At 44.1% G+C, this 13,783-nt stretch overlaps 1 protein-coding gene across 1 annotated transcript in view; it reads left to right on the top strand.

Moving 5' to 3' along the window:
• myom3 (myomesin 3) overlaps positions 1-12,702 on the top strand; it is a 20,416-nt gene extending 7,714 nt beyond the window's left edge. The window contains exons 7-28 of the mRNA XM_012824716.2: positions 1-71; positions 477-598; positions 2,044-2,231; positions 3,691-3,817; positions 4,197-4,378; positions 4,472-4,586; positions 4,689-4,845; positions 5,168-5,274; positions 6,281-6,325; positions 6,583-6,719; positions 7,629-7,773; positions 8,292-8,351; positions 8,801-8,868; positions 9,508-9,615; positions 10,184-10,271; positions 10,372-10,410; positions 10,681-10,786; positions 11,186-11,349; positions 11,490-11,526; positions 11,713-11,735; positions 11,858-11,913; positions 12,272-12,702. The exon at positions 1-71 is cut by the window's left edge and continues 104 nt beyond it. Coding sequence (XP_012680170.2) covers positions 1-71; positions 477-598; positions 2,044-2,231; positions 3,691-3,817; positions 4,197-4,378; positions 4,472-4,586; positions 4,689-4,845; positions 5,168-5,274; positions 6,281-6,325; positions 6,583-6,719; positions 7,629-7,773; positions 8,292-8,351; positions 8,801-8,868; positions 9,508-9,615; positions 10,184-10,271; positions 10,372-10,410; positions 10,681-10,786; positions 11,186-11,349; positions 11,490-11,526; positions 11,713-11,735; positions 11,858-11,913; positions 12,272-12,538 — 2,412 coding nt within the window. The 3' untranslated portion in view covers positions 12,539-12,702. The remainder of the gene's footprint in view (positions 72-476; positions 599-2,043; positions 2,232-3,690; positions 3,818-4,196; positions 4,379-4,471; positions 4,587-4,688; positions 4,846-5,167; positions 5,275-6,280; positions 6,326-6,582; positions 6,720-7,628; positions 7,774-8,291; positions 8,352-8,800; positions 8,869-9,507; positions 9,616-10,183; positions 10,272-10,371; positions 10,411-10,680; positions 10,787-11,185; positions 11,350-11,489; positions 11,527-11,712; positions 11,736-11,857; positions 11,914-12,271) is intronic.
• Positions 12,703-13,783: the final 1,081 nt, after the last annotated feature.

Raw genomic sequence — 13,783 nt, forward strand, 5'->3', positions numbered from 1 at the left:
TATCTGTACTACAGCGAGGCTGGGAAGAGCGAATGGAGGAGCGTCAACAACAAGCCCATCACCAACAACAGGTCCCAGATCAGCCCAATCAGTCAACATGGCATGAGTGGGGAAAATACAAACTTTACATTCAAGGATAACTCTACAGAGTGACCTATCTTTCAGATTCAATGAACACATCAGAGATTGATAAGTGAAGGGAAGTAAATAGCGCAAACACTGTACTAAACAGCAATTATAGTAGATGTCAGATTGGACAGGGAAACCCATTAAAGCAGGCAACATTTTTCACCCTTCAATTTGATCTCATCAGAGAGGATTAGAAATCACATCATCCTTGAGCATACGGTGCCTCTTATCCTAACTACTGTCTTAGGGAGAAAATAATGTGATAAAGAGCTGACAGCAGCATTTATATTATCTCTATGCATAATTTTGGATATATGGCTCATTTAGCTGATGTTTGCTCACACCAGGTTTACCGTGCATGGGCTGACCAAAGACAAGCGGTACGTGTTCCGCGTGAAGTCGGTAGGCCGCGCCAGAAACAGCGAATACTCGGAGGAATCGGACCCAGTCGTGGTCAAATCGGCCATATGTGAGTACTTAACCTGTCTGGCCACGGGTGCCACCAGCTCACTCCCTCTGGGCTAGCCCCCGTAGGGACTCGCCGCCATCTGGCAGTCCTTAAAAAGCCGCCACAAAGCAGGAACAGACCAGTAAAAGCCACCAATAGCCTTCCTTTTGAACTGGGATGTGAGCATTACACTGCCATCTAAAAGCAGAGAAAGTCCCTCTGCAGCCAAAGCAAACAGAGAGAGCTTTGATCTCCTGTGCTATATGTTCCACAATTTCTGTAAGAAATATTCAAATTCATGAACGACGTGACTGCAATAGGAAATACATCTTCTTTCACCTTCAGTGAGAGGAGCTTTTTGGTGTCGAGGTAATCTGTCTCTCACAGAAGCACCTCGGTTCTTGGCACAGTTCTGACCTACAATCGCGGCTCTGATTATCTCTGCAGAGCTGCTGGCTCCCTGGTAATAGCAGCTCATTTTGCCTGTCACTCACCGTGATGTAATTTACAAATACACTGATGTAGGATCAGATAATGATAGGCCTGACATTTCTGTCCCATTCATTTAAACCGCCTCTCTGTGTCCTGAAACGAACTGAGAGACACGCAGACATCTCTGGCGCTTTTTTATTTTTCTGCACGGCGCTCAAGAGCTCCACCGAGCACAATCTCACTACTAGTCTCTCTCTGCAAAAGAGGGAGAAAATAAAGAGAGGGGGAGAGAGGAAGAAAGAGAGCATGAGAGAGAGATAGAGGGGATATAGAGAGGGAGTGAGAGAATTCGAGTGGAATAGAGAAAGAAAGTGCTCCGAGGTCAGTTGAGAGGGGTACCGATGGGTCATGATAAATTAGTTATTTCAACGCCCAAATGTCAGTGGGATGAGATATTCGTGATTTGCTGCTCTGCTCTGATGGTTGAGCGTTCACCCTTGACTTGTGGGGGCTCCAGGACAAACTTCAGCGCCCCATAGATTAACTAATTAAAGCCTCAGCGCCCCATAGATTAACTAACAAAAGCTGTTGCACCGACAGAAAATTACCTTAACTGGATTTCCATTTATTAACCAGTCACTGATTCAAGAGTTTGTTGATTTGATTAGATAATGAAAAAAGGGCTGAGACAGTAAAAAAAATTTTTTTTTTAAAATGCTCGGAGAGCCGAAACACAAGGTCATTGTAGCAAAAGCCTGTTCTCTATCTCCCTCACCCTTTCTTTCTCCCTCTATATCTATTTCACTCTCCCTCTCTCTCTCTCTTTCTCTATCTCTTTCTCCATCTCTATCTCTCTCTCTATCTCCATCTCTATCTCTCTCTCTCTCCATCTCCATCTCCATCTCCATCTTCATCTCCCTCACTCTCTACCTCTATCTCCCTCTCTATCTCTCTCTCTATCTCCCTCTCTATCTCTGTCTATCTCCCTCTATCTCTCTATCTCTGTCTATCTCGCTCTCCCTCTCTCTCTCCAGATGTCCCGTCCTCTCCCTCGGCCATTGCCCTGCTGCACTGCTCTGAGTCAGAGATGCTCCTCAACTGGAGAGGTCCGTCCTGCGACGGTGGCTCTCCTGTCCTTGGGTACTACCTGGACCAGAGAGAGAAGGCCCAGACCACTTGGCGCGAGGTGAACATCAAGCCCATCAAAGAGAGACTCTACAAGGTGAATTGACATTTTCCCTTATTGACATTTATACTAGTCCTCATCAGCATGGTGGATTTTCAATGACATGCCTTGATGGTCCTCTGCCTGGGCTGAATTTTATATTTTTTGCGCTCCTTTGCCAGCAGAAGTGGGTTACTCCTGCGGTGACGCGTGTCCTCAGAGACCTCATTAAAGCTTAAAACCCAAACCTCTGTCCCTCTGTCAGCATGGTGACAGTCTTAATTAGCTCACCTTTAAAATGTGGTCAGGGAAAGACAGCATGGCTACCATTCTTCACACGTTGAGCACACACACCCACACTCATGCAGCCCTTGCCATTCCTCACACACTTGCACATTGCGACACTCCTGGTAGATTATGCCTGCCCTGGGTAGGGTCATGAGAGCGGGGATCTTCGACACATGGAGCATGACAAACGAAAAGACTACTGCTGTTTTAGAGGAGGCCAGGTTAGCTTCAGTTAGAACTGAAACTGCTTGACTTCGGCAGACAGAATCCTTCCTGTGGGATGTATTTGGCCTTTATCTAAAAATAACATGAGTGCTTTTTGGGCAGAGCGCCCCCTGTTGGACGGAATGTAGACCCACAGCTACTTAAAATCATTTTCATCATTATTTTCTACATCAAATCACATTATTTGTATTTTGGCGTACATTGTCATGTCCTGTTCATATTGTCTCTTCATAAATAGAGCATTGATAATTATTAGAGCGTATTGATCACTGGGATCAAGGTTGTGGGAGTTGTCAGACAAGGCTGCTAGAGGGTCCACTGTTTGCCTGTGTTTGGCTGGTCATTGGGCAGTCAGGGAGGCAAGCCACCCATCGAGCTTCATTAGAGGCCAGCTGAAAGGCAAGCCCCTTAGGGCTCACTCCTCACATCCAGTACAGCCTGCCACAATGAGGGCTGAGAAAACATTCTACTGCCATCTAGTGTTCAGAGGTGGAAAAACAGCCAAAACTGTGAGCAAGGCTTTCCTTTCCTTGCCAGTCAAGTCATTGGTCAAGTGAACACCAACCCTGACAGACCTTGCTTTACCTGATAGATTGATTGGTGATGGATAGTGACATCCCCATAAATGTAGCTTTGATTTTTGGTTTGGCTCTATTGATGGTGGTTGGTCCTGAGCTGGTCTGCAGTGTCTGTAGATCATTCATCCCTAGAGGCTCAGGACAAAGTCATCAATCTTTTGATGAATATTGTGTTTCCCCCTCAAAGGGCACTGTAGACGTTACAGAGAGGACATGAGCAGGGATATTATGTTAAAGCTTCTCTTTATCGTGAATGATTTTCTAAAGCTAATAACGCATAACTCTCTCTTACATTTATGATGTTATAATAAGTAGAAAAGTACATATATTTAACGATAATTCAGTGTATTTTCTATTCTGTTTCCTGTATTCCTCCACTCCCATTTCCCCAAAGTGACTCCCAGCTTCTCTGTGTGCCTGTGCAGGTGTCTAACCTTCTCGAGGGGCAGTATTATCAGTTTCATGTGTTTGCTGCAAACATTGTCGGAATTGGCAAGCCCTCAAAACCTAGTGAGCTTTTTCTCTGTGAGGAATGGACAATGCCAGAGGCAGGTGAGTGTGTGCACAGACTCATTCACACACACACACACACACACACACACACACACACACACACACACACACACACACACACACACACACACACACACACACACACACACACACAGAAAGAGAGAAAGAGAGAGGATGGTTGAACAAACTGATGGATGGATGCATGAAAAAAGTCAATAGGTGGAAGGAAGGCGCTATGGATGTGAACGAATGAGTTCATTGATGGATGGGTGGATGAATGAATGGATGGATGGATGGATGACCAAATTGATTTATGGATGCATGAAAACAAAATAGAAAATAGATTGATGGATGAACAGATGCAAGGACTGACTCTGCTCACACGGTAACATTTCCCATCATCCTCCTGTCCTCTTAGGCTGTCCCTATGATCTGGAATTCCGAGAGGTCCGCAGTAATTCCCTGGTGCTCCTGTGGGCAGTGCCCGTCTATACGGGCCAATCAGAGATCAGCGGCTATATGATAGAGCTCAGCGAGGGGGAGGAGTCTGAGGACTGGACACCTGTGAATGAGGAGCCAATCACAGACCCCCACTTTAAGGTATGTGTATGTTATTTGTTATACTATCTGAGAGGGATTATGTTATAAGTCCGGTGATGCATACCCGGATGTTTGTTCTCATTTCCTGCTCAGGTACCTGGGCTAAAATCAGGTCGCACATATCGTCTGCGTGTCTCTGCTGTCAATCAAGCTGGTGTAGGCATGGCCTCCATCCCCTCTGAGCCAATAACAGCTCAAACCAAACCAGGTCTGCACCAATCATACCGCCAATTCCCCCCTCATCTTCAGTTTCGATCAGCTGTCCTCCTGTATGGGAATATATGATTATAATGACCTTCTCCTCTATCAGGAACCAAGGAGGTGGAGATTGGAGTTGATAATGATGGGTTCATATACCTGGCCTTTGAGACGGAGGAGATGAGCCAGGACAGCAAGTTTGTCTGGAGCAAGAACTACAGTGAGGCTATTGATGCAGGAAGAGCCAAGGTGGAGACTAAGAACAATAGGTAAGGATGGCTTTATGTATTTATTTGTGTGTGTGTGTGTGTGCTTATGTTTCTGTATGTGAGCATGTATGTACATCCTCGGCTGTGTGTGTGTGTGTGTGTGTGTGTGTGTGTGTGTGTGTTTATGTCTCCATATGTGAGCATTTATGTACATCCTCGGCTGTGTACAGTGTGTATGTGTGTGTGTGTGTGTGTGTGTGTGTGTGTGTGTGTGTTTGTTTAAGTCTCTGTATGTGAGTATTTGTGTACATTTTCGGCTGTGTGTAGTGTGTGTGTGTGTGTGTATTAGTGTATGCTGTAATTACTCTGGGTCTCCCCACAGATCCATTCTGACCTTCACTGACCCGAGTGAGGAGGATCTGGGCCTGTACACAGTGGGGCTTAGTGACAACCCTGCTGTCTCCTCCAGCTACACCTTCACTGCGGAGGGTACGCCACAGCCCTCCTGTCCTCCTCTCCCTTGTGTGCTCTTTCCTCTTCACTCGCTCTTTCTCTCTCTCATTCTCTGTTTGCACATAACCCCTTATTGTCCCGTCTTTGTCATGCTCTTATCCTCACTTTGCATTCTTCTCAGCACCATTGTGTGCCTTATACAGCAATCATTTAAAAAAAAAAAAACATAATTTCCACATTGGAACCTCTCATACGTAAGCCATACATTTGTTTTGCCAGCTGCAGCAGCCCTGTAAAAATAGACGGAAAATAGAAGCAAGTGCCAAACCACTTCACATGTACTGGATGGCTGACTGCATTTGTGGAAAATCTGTGGAGATTTGAATATTCATGTCGTTGCACTAAATAGCCTGTTTATGCATGTATGCTTAATACCAACCTACACAAGCAGCATACTTAACAGGAAACAGGAAACAGCCAGCTTTTGAGCATATCTGGCCTGACTTCACTTGTAAACCTCATGAATCATCCTGTTGTGGAAATATGCATCTGTGTTAAGAACAATGCAGATGCAAATGTGCCACTTAATCTCCCTCTCTCTCTCCCTCTCTCCCTCTCTCTCTTACCCTCTCTCTCTCTCCCCCCCCCCTCTCTCTCCCCCCTCTCTCTCTCCCTCTCTCCCTCTCCCTCTCTCTCTCTCTCCCTCTCTCCCTCTCTCTCTTACCCTCTCTCTCTCTCTCCCCCCCCTCTCTCTCTCCCTCTCCCTCTCTCTCTTACCCTCTCTCTCTCTCTCTCCCTATCTCTCTTACCCTCTCTCTCTCCCACCCCCTCTCTCTCTCTCTCTCTCTTACCCTCTCTCTCTCCCCCTCCCTCTCTCTCCATCTCTCTCTCTCTCTCTCTTTCTCCCTCTCTCTCTCTGTGTCTCTTTCTCCCCCTCTCTCTCTCTCTCTCCCCCCCCTCTCTCTCTCTCTCTCCATCTATCTCTCTCCCTCTCTCTCTCTCCATCTCTCTCCCTCTCTCTCTCTCTTGTCTAATTTCTCAGACCTGGAGCGTCTCACAGAGCTGGGCTGGCACATCAGAAACCCATGTAAGTGAGACAAATGGAGGCATTTGGCCGGGGCGCAGCCTATGAATTACACCAGCTTGTGGCATTTGCTGTCCCCACAATATTTATGCCCAGTTCACGGAATGCTTATCTCAGGCGTTTTATTTTCCAAGATGGGTGTATTTGTGAATTATTTGCAGTCTCTTTATGGCCTTTTTCTGATTGCTTATGCCTTTTCTGATTATGGTTTGTGTTAATGTCGTTAACCACGTGTTCGTTGGGCACCATGTCTTGGTCAGTGATAAAGCTGAAGTCGGGCTGGAAGGTGGAGGTGTCGGAGCAGGGTAACGTCCGCCTGTGGCTACAAACTGAGGCCCTGTCCAACGCTGCTCAACTGTGCCTCATCCTCAATGACAGGGAGATCTCAGGCACCCCGGTACACACATTATACACACACACATACACACACACATACACACACAAACACTCAGTTGTGCACATGGGGGTATACAACGCATACTTATGTGCACACATACACATCACACACGTATGCAAACACACACACACACACATGCATGTATACAGTATAATATATTAACACACATACTTATGTGCACACATACACATACACATACACACATGCACGCATGTATACAGTACAATACATCTAGGCAAATAAAGTTTTAAGTTCAAGTACAATTGACAATACAGGGACCCCATACTGGGAACCCATGTCAACTGTGAACATGAGCAACACCACATCACTGCCTAGTAAAATGTCTAATTTCTATCTTAGCGTATGAGGATTAAATACATCCCAATGTCAGGAATAGCATTTACATTTACAGGCATGGGCCATGATTAAGACAGAGCAAGCAGAGATAGCAATCTGCCTCTAAAGGTTACATGTAAGCACAGTGTCATGACACTGCTCTAAACATAGCCCAGTGCTGGAGCTGAGGGAATGGGTCGCCGGACCTGGGGATTTAGCACTTTCATTATGCAATATTTTACTCTGGGTGTGCGCAGGGTTTTGTAACCTTTGTGTTAGGCAGTTTAATCCATCTTAAATTCTCGGTTTTGCGACACATTAAAGGTCCCTGTTTGACCCCGCTGTGATCTAATCGGCATAATTCATGTCATGGTGTCTCATGTTGTCACCCGCTTGTTCAATTCATGTTCACTTTAGAAAGACAAAAAGCTGATGAAAAGCCACTGATGAACAAAAGGCTGGTGGCACTCAATAACTATGTCAGGGCAATTTACAATGATAACATCTGTGGGTGGTGAGGGTCTTCTTAAATTGTCCGGTTTGATGTATGTGATGTCATGCCCTGAAACACAGGCCCGCAAGGTTAACTTTGACAAGGCCAGCGGTCTGCTGGAGATCCTGTTAGACCAGCTGGCCAAGGAGGACGAGGGCTCCTACACCGCACAACTGAGAGACGGCCGGGCCAAGAACCAGTTCACCCTGGTGTTTGTGGATGAGAGTGAGTTCACCCTCTGATGTCATTGCACCAGATTGCTATTGAGAATGTAAGGGGGGGGAACAGTTTAAATCAGAACATTTGCATAAAGCAAGATACACGTGTCTGTGAAGCCCTAGGGAACTGATGGTAATGATCACGTCATGATCTAATCTCAGTCCTCAGGTGAATCATTTAGCAATTGTATTCTGTATTGTCCTTACCGTATGGACATTCGCATGAACATTATGCCAGGTCGTTTCACACGGTTATAAATAACACTCTGGGGCAAATGTACTGTAAGTACATATTCATGATTAACTTCTCAGTTTTTAATTTAAGTTCTAGAAAAAGTGCATTGGACTTTGCCACTTAAAGAAATTGCTCTTCTGGCAGACTGTGACTTTATATCCGTGGCAGTATCAATGTTTTGAAAGGCTTATACATCATAGCTTCACATTGTTGTATATGCAGCACTATGACTATACTGTTGCATGTGCAAATGTGCCATTTACTGAAAAACCTGTTTTGAATTTGGGCAGAATTCCGGCAGACTTTGGCCAAATCCCAGGCTAACAGACGTGACTGGAAGAGAAAAGTGGGTGAGTGACCTCCTGGACGTGTACCTGACCATGTCCCTTCATCTCAGGGCCCCTCTGGCCAATCATAGCTCTCGATCAAGCGGGGTAAGGGTTTCTAAGAGTTACAGGCCCAGTGCCCCCTTATGACTGTGGCACACCCTTATCAGTGAACCAGAGAGACTTCCATTATTCTGTCTGAGGACAGAAGGACTGGAGCCTAGGATTGATTTAGGCTTCCTTGTACTATGTGAAACCCACAATGGTTTCCCATTAGTTTCTTGTTAATGTACAAGTTTTGCAGTAGCTTGCCTTTTACTTTTACAAGGACTTTTACATTCACTTTTACACGTTTTTTCAAAGCACAAAATGCATATCAAAGTTGTGGCACATAAAGGTATTTAAATTTGTCTCTTGGACAAAGTAATCATCAGATATATTCAGAAATGTTCTCTGTGTCTTTTTCTTCATAGGACCTCACTTTGAGCAGTTTTTGTCCTGGGTCGTGACATCAGACTGTGAAATGATAATGACATGCAAGGTAATCAATCACTGTGACACTTCTTCAAAAGAGACAGAGAGATAGTGAGAGTGTGTGTGTGTGTGTGTGTGTGTGTGTGTGTGTGTGTGTGTGTGTGTGTGTGTGAGAGAGAGAGAGAGAGAGAGAGAGAGAGAAAGAGAGTGTGTGTGTGTGTGTGTGTGTGAGAGAGAGAGAGAGAGAGAGAGAAAGAGTGTGTGTGTGTGTGTGTGTGTGTGTGTGTGTGTGTGTGTGTGAGAGAGAGAGAGAGAGAGAGAGAGAAAGAGAAGAGAAAGAGAGTGTGTGTGTGTGTGTGTGTGTGAGAGAGAGAGAGAGAGAGAGAGAGAGAGAGAGAGAAAGAGAGTGTGTGTGTGTGTGTGTGTGTGTGAGAGAGAGAGAGAGAGAGAGAGAGAGAGAGAAGAGTGTGTGTGTGTGTGTGTGTGTGTGTGTGTGTGTGTGTGTGTGTGTGTGAGAGAGAGAGAGAGAGAGAGAAAGAGAGTGTGTGTGTGTGTGTGTGTGTGTGAGAGAGAGAGAGAGAGAGAGTATGTGTGTTTGTGTGTATGTGTGTGTGTGTGTGTGTGTAGTATATATATCCATCAATGGTATGCATATGACATACTCTGCCACTCCATCACTTAATGTGCATACATTATCTGAGGACAGGTGACCAACTTGAACAAAGACTCCACGCTGAAGTGGTATAAGGACGGAGTAGAGCTGAAACAGGTGGTCACTGAGCCCTCTGGCGTTAGCTCCTTAACCATTGCTCAGGTGAGTAGAATCGCAACATCCCAACATCACGACATCACAACATCACGACACATCCACAGAGTAGGCTGAATGTTGGTTGTTCACAGCATCAATAAATAGGCAAAACAACCCCTGAGTAGTCATCATCAACAGGTGTCACAGTATCGCTATGAAGTGGTAGAGGCTGCTTCTTTATCATTAGCTGGTGTCTTGATATTTCCTTAAGCATGTCTCATATCAATTGTATAACTCAAGACACCTGGTCTGGAGACAGCATGTTCACAGCATAGACAAACCAATGCAGTGGTTCTTTTCCCCCTGACACACTAAAGGCATGCTTATACACTGGATGGCATCCCCCACAAACACAACCCTCCTGATATCCTGTTCTCTAACAGTGCACTGAGGACTCAAAGGAGTTGAACAAATGTACATGCCAGGTCCTTTTTTATACTCTGCTAGCATATCTGTGGTTGTTGTTGTTGTTGTTGTTGTTGTTTTTGGTAAGATGGAGGTTGAGTCTACAAACCTTGTGTACATCACTGCTTAAATATGTGATGAGTTGGACTGAGCTGCGTTCCTCCACCAGGTGACCAAGGGGGAGGCAGGTGTGTATAGGGCGGTGGTGTCCGACAGCCGAGGGGAGGATGAGAGCGTTGTGGAGATGTTGGGCGATGGTGAGGCTTGTGACAGTTGATCAAAGAGCTTCTGCTTTGTTCTTCAGTCTGTTACTGCAAAAATGATGATCCTAAAAAAATACTGTTTGTGTTTCTGCAGAGTTCGACCGGCTGATGCAGAGCCTGGGTAAAATGAGCGGTGAGTGTGCTCGCTGCTGTTGTGCTTGGTGCTCTCTCTCTACTGTGTGAATTCAGATCAGTCAGAAAGTAGGAAATGGTTTAGTTCACCCTGGAGCAGATGGGGCCCTCTTCTTACATCAAGAGCTCTTATGCAGACCGTCTTGTCTTCTCCTGTGTGTTTGTGTGTGTGTGTGTGTGTGTGTGTGTGTTTTGCGTGTGCATGTGTGTATGTGTGTGGTGTATTTCTATGAGTACTTGTGTGTCTTCTCATGCCTTGTATGTCACACAGCCCTGTCTGCCAGTCCAATGAGGATCCAGTGCACTGCCGTAGGCTTTAAGCTGTACTGTTCCCTGAAGTATTTCCTGAGCTACCTACAGACCAGCTGGCACTTCAAGTAAGTGCAGCCATTTATGCAACTCTATTACTCAAAGCCTTAAGAGTGAAGAGTGAAAACGTGGCATGAGGATCAATTTTGAGTTGCCAGCTTTTGCAGTCCAACATTCTTCTGCTGTGGCATTTTCCAACCATTCCAGCCTGTGCATGTTACAAATATCACTGTATCTCTCAGGTATTGAATACGTCTGGCTTTGTGTGTGAGTTTGCTCACAAATACCCAAATGAAATGTATGTAATGAATAAGGTTATGTAAAATGTGATATCTTAATTGAGATGAGATAGATACAGTAGATAGATAGATAGAAGATAGATAGATAGATAGACAAACATAGACAGATTTTTATTTATTTTATGTTTGTCTCTTGTAATCATTCATTGGTACTGTGGTTTGTTTTAGGGAGAGGAGGATCGATCTAGACGACAGGACAAAGCCTGGAACTAGCATGCTGAAGGTGTGGATTGAGATCTTCCACCCCACTGAGAGCGATAAGGGGAAGTACACTCTGGAGATGTTTGATGGTGTGGACACACATAAACGCTCACTGGACCTCGCTGGCCAAGGTAATGAGCCACGCCGTGGCATTTGGCTAATGTCCCCTCAGAAAACAACTGGGAGGGCGACTATTAACATTACAGCCATTACAGGCACTCATATTTTCAAAACATTGATTTTCTCTCCTTGTCTCTCTTTCCTTTTGAAGCATTTGATGATGCCTTGTTGGAATACCAGAGACTGAAGTAAACTATTTTCTATGCTTTGCATGTTTACTGTGGTGCAGCTTATATCAAGTAGCGTGTGTGTGAAAATGCTCACTGCATGTCCTTATTATGTGACACTATCCTTGTTTTACTTTGCTGTAGCACCATGCTAATGTGCTGTTGAGTAGAATCGTTATTAATGGTGTGATTCATTTCTTCCTTCAGGCAAGTTGCGGTAGCTGAGAGAAGTAAGGCCTGATTTATGTAATATGTGCAGTCATTTCTTTTCTTATATAATCTGTGCTGTGAAGCAGCTAAATGGGAGCACTGCAGATGTCTAATGTAATCCTGCTTAATTCCCCTCTCGCAGACCAAGCTCGAGTAACCAAGGGCCTGCCTGACGTGGTGGCTATCATGGAGGAAAAGGTGTGATATGAAATTTAATGAACCATTTCATGTCTACAAGAGACTTGCAGTTCTTGGAATGAGAAGTTCAAGTGTGAAATGGATTACATCCATTTATAACATAAAAAGAGTCAAAAGTGGCAGCATAGTACATTTGCAGTTAAATAATTTCTTTGAATTCAACCAGTGACTTGAGGACCTTGAGTAAGTGTGAGGCGCTCAAGGACACTGCCAGAACATGAGGATTTTTTTTTCAAACACATTACAGTCCTGCAAAAGTAAAAAATGGACATCTATTGCACTACTTCTCACATTTAAGTGGAGTTCTTGGTGACCTTAATTATGTTTTATCTCTACCTATATTTCCACCCTCTAATAGTCCCTGTGTCTCACCTGCTTTGCCGACGGAGATCCAGCGCCAGAGATGTTCTGGCTGAAAAATGACAGAGAAGTAGTCACCAGAGACCAGTACCACGTCGCCAAGGAGCCCAAGTGCAGCACCCTCACCATCAACAAAGTCACTATGGAAGACTCCGGCAACTACAGCATCTTTGTACGCAACCAGTATGGCAGTGAAACGGTCAATGTGACCGTGAGTGTTTATAAGCATGGGGAAAAGCCCCGCGCTGACGCAGTGGAGATGTAGTGTCACTGAAGCCCATGACTTTCAAGGGAGGGCCTGCTGTTTGGCATCTTCATAGTCGCTTTCATCAGAAATGCTATTAGGAATCAGATGCACTTCTTACAGACTGCTTTAAGTTGCATTATTGATTGTTTGTGTGTTATGGTGTGTCGGCTTTTCACAGCAACACCCAAATAAAAAATATATATACATATATATCAGTATGAAATTGTGTTCCTCCATCTGAATAAGAGGCAATTTGCCTGTGTGTTATCTTGAACAACAAAGCAATTCACAAGTGCAAACAAACCCACCAGTACAAATTCTGTTCAGTTCACACATTAAGTTGAGTCAGGACATCTTGATAAAATGGTGTAAGATTAAAGCAGCCTATAGGCCCACTGACATAATTAATTAAATCAAGGGGAAGCAAAAGAACATGTATATATATATATATATATATATATATATATATATATATATATATATATTATGTATGTCTGAAATATGTAAAATGATAAAAGCCCCAGATGCTTACCCTAATTAGGCTAAGACTTTATCTTAGAGACTTTACAGATAGTTTGTTGAAATTCAAATTCAGCCTTTCTAATTGTTCAGTGAACGTCAACTTAACCAAACCCAACCCCTAACTTTAACCTTCACCATAAATTGTAGTTAACAGAGTTTCAACAGATAGTTTGTTTATAATCTGAGCATCTGTAGATAGTCTATAGGGGAACATCCAAATAAAGTGTGACCCTAATTAGTATTGCCCTTATTAAAAAATCCAATTACACCGAAATTGATATTTTATTATGCTTGTCATGCTGTCCATATATTTTTAGACCATAACACAGGGTTTCGCACAACACCCTTTTATCACCATTTATGCACAGCAGCCTGTGAAAATGACCACAAAAGTAACCATCCATATAGGACTCTCTCTGCTACAGGCCAAGAGTGATCATATTTTATTATCTGGTGCTATTAAAGTGATTTCAAGACAGATTCACATAAAATGTCTCACTCTGTCTCTCTCCTTCAGATATATATTTGTAACAACATTTCATAACTGTGTGAATAGGCCTACTTTATGTATTCATTATGCAACCCGACGTATTCTGTGCAAATTAAAAAGCAAACAGTCCTCTGTGTCATTCACCCATGCATCGTAGTTTTAACCATTGATTTTCAGGCATAACCTCAAGTTTGGGGTTACATTTCTCCGGTATGAAATTTTGCCATTGATTTTCAGGCATAACCTCAAGT

The sequence above is a fragment of the Clupea harengus genome, chromosome 11 (genome assembly GCF_900700415.2).
Source record: "Clupea harengus chromosome 11, Ch_v2.0.2, whole genome shotgun sequence".
In the NCBI taxonomy this organism is placed as follows: Eukaryota; Metazoa; Chordata; class Actinopteri; order Clupeiformes; family Clupeidae; genus Clupea; species Clupea harengus.